The 4,026-nt window shown below is 45.5% G+C and overlaps 1 protein-coding gene across 3 annotated transcripts; it reads left to right on the top strand.

The window, feature by feature from the left end:
• Window positions 1-524: 524 nt before the first annotated feature.
• On the top strand, window positions 525-3,753 carry LOC311148425 (sphingosine 1-phosphate receptor 3-like). Of its 3 annotated transcripts, none has more exons than XM_084185393.1 (2): window positions 525-821; window positions 1,275-3,753. In XM_084185393.1, the coding sequence occupies exon 2, from the start codon at window positions 1,410-1,412 to the stop codon at window positions 2,610-2,612; it is 1,203 nt and encodes a 400-aa protein (XP_084041519.1). In that variant the 5' UTR covers window positions 525-821; window positions 1,275-1,409; the 3' UTR covers window positions 2,613-3,753. The 3 variants fall into 3 exon arrangements, with proteins under 3 accessions (XP_084041519.1, XP_084041521.1, XP_084041520.1); XM_084185395.1 differs by having other exon boundaries at window positions 1,263-3,753; XM_084185394.1 differs by having other exon boundaries at window positions 525-831.
• The last annotated feature ends 273 nt before the right edge of the window (window positions 3,754-4,026 follow it).

Raw genomic sequence — 4,026 nt, 5'->3', positions numbered from 1 at the left:
TGTTTGTTTGATCCAAGTGAATCATTTTGTTCTGTATTGTGTCTGTATGTGTGAGTCAAGTTGATTATTTGTGGTGGTAATGGCCAACATTTGATTTCAGGAATGACTCACAAGGTGCATAACACCTTTTGCTAAATGTAGACAGACAGAGGCAATCATTTTAATAGCACTAAGTAAGGTAGACTACCATCAACACCTACAGCATGACACATTCAATGAGACAGATACGTGTGTTTTCTAGCCTCTAACTAGTAATTTACCTTGGCATTTACAATGTATTGGTGCCGTCAAAACACTTTGACCTAGGAAACAAAACACACACACCTGAGTAATTCAAAATAAATCATCTCCAGCCCAGCTACAGTAAGACGTGATACAGTGTATCTTGCGCTATTGAGTCAAACATCAGCATCGCACCGACTTTGGCCTCTGGTAACTCATATTGGTTGAGAATGGGTTGGGGAATACGGAATGATCCCGCCCTATTCAGGTTGGGACAGCGCGGCTTGAGAGTTGGAAATTTCAGAGAAGGGAGAAGTCGCTGAAGAATGGACCATTAAAAAGTTTGACGGGTGTGAGAGACTATTTCTGAGTTGTGGGCTATAGCTAATTTATCGGAATGACATTTTAGCGGGAATTACAATAACAGGCATATTCATATAGCTTACTTGTATGTCCGCGATAAAATATGGAATCGATGCCACGACGCGATCGGAGGACTGTTTGGATATTGAAGCAGGGCTTTTGAACCAACACATCTGTCAAGGAGCAATATGAACGTATCCATACTATCTCAAATGAAAATGTAAACAGTCCTTCAGGTAGGTCTAGGTATGACTGATGTTCATAATTTTAATAATGGACTATAAGTTCACCATTTCAAACTTTTACAGCGAACCCTTACAAAAAAAGATTACACCCTTACGAAAAAAGATTGCAGTCAGAGTGCAGAATAACTGAAGTACAGTATCCACTAAACTTATGCTCTTCAATAATGTATTTTTGAATACAAATGCAAATGTTTTAGAATTACATCAAGATGTAGAAAACCTGTTCTTAAATGTAATTCATGATGATTGATTACTATAGTATGCCTTTGTAGCCTACTAAAAGTTTTCAAACTAACCTGAGGTTTGACATGACATTTGTCAGTTTATTCTTACCATCTGGCATGGAATATCTCATGGTTAAATCAACATATAAGCGATTCCTTCAATCATAATACATTTCCTACTGAATTAGTGAAATACATTTTAATGCAGTCTATCCAACAGGTCCCTATAAAGAGTGTGATGCCGACAGTGCCAGATAAAGTAGTGCCACTGCCAGTAGATCCTCTGTCTACAGTCTGGGGTGTTGTGGCGCCCTCTGTTGTGTGACAAGGGAAGGCCAGGCCAGGGACAGACAGGATGGAGAATGTGTTTGAGGAGGGGATGAACCCTGTCATCATTGCCCACTACAACCACTCTGGGAAGTGGGGTCGACCTCGGAGCAGTGCTGCCTGTAAGACTGTTGTCCTCCTCCTCATCTGTGTCCTCATCGTGCTGGAGAACGTCACAGTGCTGCTGGCGCTATGGAGGAACAAACGCTTCCACACTCGCATGTACTTCCTCATCGGTAACCTGGCCCTGTCTGACCTGTTGGCTGGGGTGGCCTATATGGTTAACATCTTCACCTCTGGAAGCAGGACCTTCTTCCTGCCGCCAGCCCTGTGGCTGGCAAGAGAGGGCAGCATGTTCGTGGCCCTCAGCGCCTCCACCTTCAGCCTGCTGGCCATCGGCATCGAGAGACACATGACCATGGTGCGTTTGCGTCCGTGCGAGGCGGCGGGGGGGCGGGGGAGGTTACTGGGGCTGCTGGGGGCATGCTGGGCCGTGTCGGTGCTGCTCAGCGCCCTGCCCTCCCTGGGCTGGAACTGCCTGGAACACCTGGCCTCCTGCTCCACCGTGCTGCCCCTCTATGACAAGAGTTACGTGGCCTTCTGCATCAGCGTGTTCAGCGCCCTGCTGGTGGCCATCATCATCCTCTACATCCGCATCTACCGGCTGGTGACGTCCAGCGGGCGAAGGGTGAGCAGCAGGCCCACGGAGCGCTCGCTGGCCCTGCTGAGGACGGTGGTGATAGTTCTGGGGGTGTTTGTGATGTGCTGGGCCCCGCTGTTCCTGCTGCTGCTGCTGGATGTGGGCTGCAGTCCGGAGCGCTGCCCGGTGCTCTACCATGTGGACTGGTTCATTGCCCTGGCCGTGCTCAACTCAGCCCTCAACCCCCTCATCTACACCCTGTCCAGCAGGGAGATGAGAGCAGCTTTCTTCAGGCTGCTGTGCTGCTATCAGCCTCACCTGGAGGCCCCAGCCCCCATGGCAGGCAACCCCCACCTGGAGACCGTCATCCCCACGGCAGAGAACAGCAAGTCCAGTGTGGGGGGAGGAGGGAGTGGGATAACGGGGGCTGCCAAGTCTCTGACCCGGGGGAAGATTGCAACGCCCCTGAACTCTAACAACCAGCATGGAGACCCCTCCACTCCCACGGTGCCACACATCTCTGGACCGGCCGACCTGTTGTCAGCGGTGCTGGTCAAGGCTGGGGCACTGCCCTCCCTCAGTAAGTTCTGACTGGACAGTATGCGCTCTAGTAGTCTAGCCAACTCCTCTGACTATTATTGTCATGCCATGTTTGTCATAATTGGCTAAAGCACATCCAGATCTGGGACCAGGCTAGATTCACACAGCATGGCTAGTTGGCAGGCAATACTGTGTGTGGGCATTGTACAGGCGTGAACACTGGGGCAATTTCAGTATGTACTTGTGAAAATAATGACAGAGGAGACCTTGGGTAGACACTTGGATGAGGTTTCTACTGATGAACTTGCTGTAAAGACAATACTTCACCAATGAGCCCACAAAGCGAAGGGCTGCTAAGGATCTACTCTATTTACCATAGCTCATCTTAAGCCGCTATTTTGCAAATACATTAAAATGATTTACATTGAACCTTTGTGCCTTATACATACATTTACATAATATATCATAACTATGGAACACAATGCAAAATGTTCCCACAAGTCATGCAATAGAGCAGGGCTGTTCAATGTCGGTCCTGGAGGACCAAAACACTTCTGGTCTTCATCCTCTCTTTCTAACCAGAGACCGATTTAGACCTGGGACACCAGGTGAGTGCAATTAATTACCAGGTACAAACAAAAACCAGAAGGGTTTTGAATTTAACAGCCCTGTAATAGAGCAAATTATAGCTTTATTAACTATATATAGTGTGGGAAAAGTGAATTAATTGTAATAAACTGTTTATATGTGTGTGATAGAGGATGGGTGGTGTGCAAATGAAAGTAGGATCACTGTGTATTGCACACATTGTATTTTCCGATTCACCTGCCTTTCTCTTTCTATGACAGTACAGGATATTTATTTTCAATGAAGACCAAGGCCTTATCAGTGTTATGAACTGTGTGGCAATCATTTGTGTGTATGCCTTAACTGTATAGTGAGTAAAATATTGATTTTGTAATGATTTGAAGTTTACTGTCAGAGTAAAGAATGTGTCAATGTCGGTTCTGGTTCCTCTAAGCAACAGAAATACAAGCCACTCACACTTCTACTAACGACTAGTGAGTTAGAAGTGTTATATTGGAATTATTTAACCAACAATGGACTGTAAATTACATTTAAATCTTGAGTGGTGTGGCGTCTAAAACCATTACATACCAATTGAATAAAAATGACTCCCGCTTCATAAGCATTGGTAGCTTTTTGTGGTTTTGTATGTTAGGCTTTCATGTAACGCATTCTCAGAGCAGTTACTGTACACAACATTGCAGCATGTTTTCTCACAATATTATATTTTAATTCCATTTGCTCTAGTGTCTGTAGACATGACAGATGTTACATTTCAACTTGTTTTAGTTAAGGGCCATATTCCGAGACTTCATCTTCCCAACTGAATTATAACAGGGATCCTAATCCAGAGATAATAAACATACTATCATTAACGACACACAGAATAGCGGTATAT

This window comes from Coregonus lavaretus (genome assembly GCF_964263955.1).
Source record: "Coregonus lavaretus genome assembly, chromosome: 21".
Classification (NCBI taxonomy): Eukaryota; Metazoa; Chordata; class Actinopteri; order Salmoniformes; family Salmonidae; genus Coregonus; species Coregonus lavaretus.
Note: the sequence above shows the minus strand (reverse complement) of the source record. Positions and strands in the feature narration are given on the sequence as shown.

What these genes read in the sequence shown, in the direction of transcription:
- LOC311148425 (XM_084185393.1), top strand. Translation starts at nt 1,410, where the DNA reads ATGGAGAATGTGTTTGAGGAGGGGATGAACCCTGTCATCATTGCCCAC.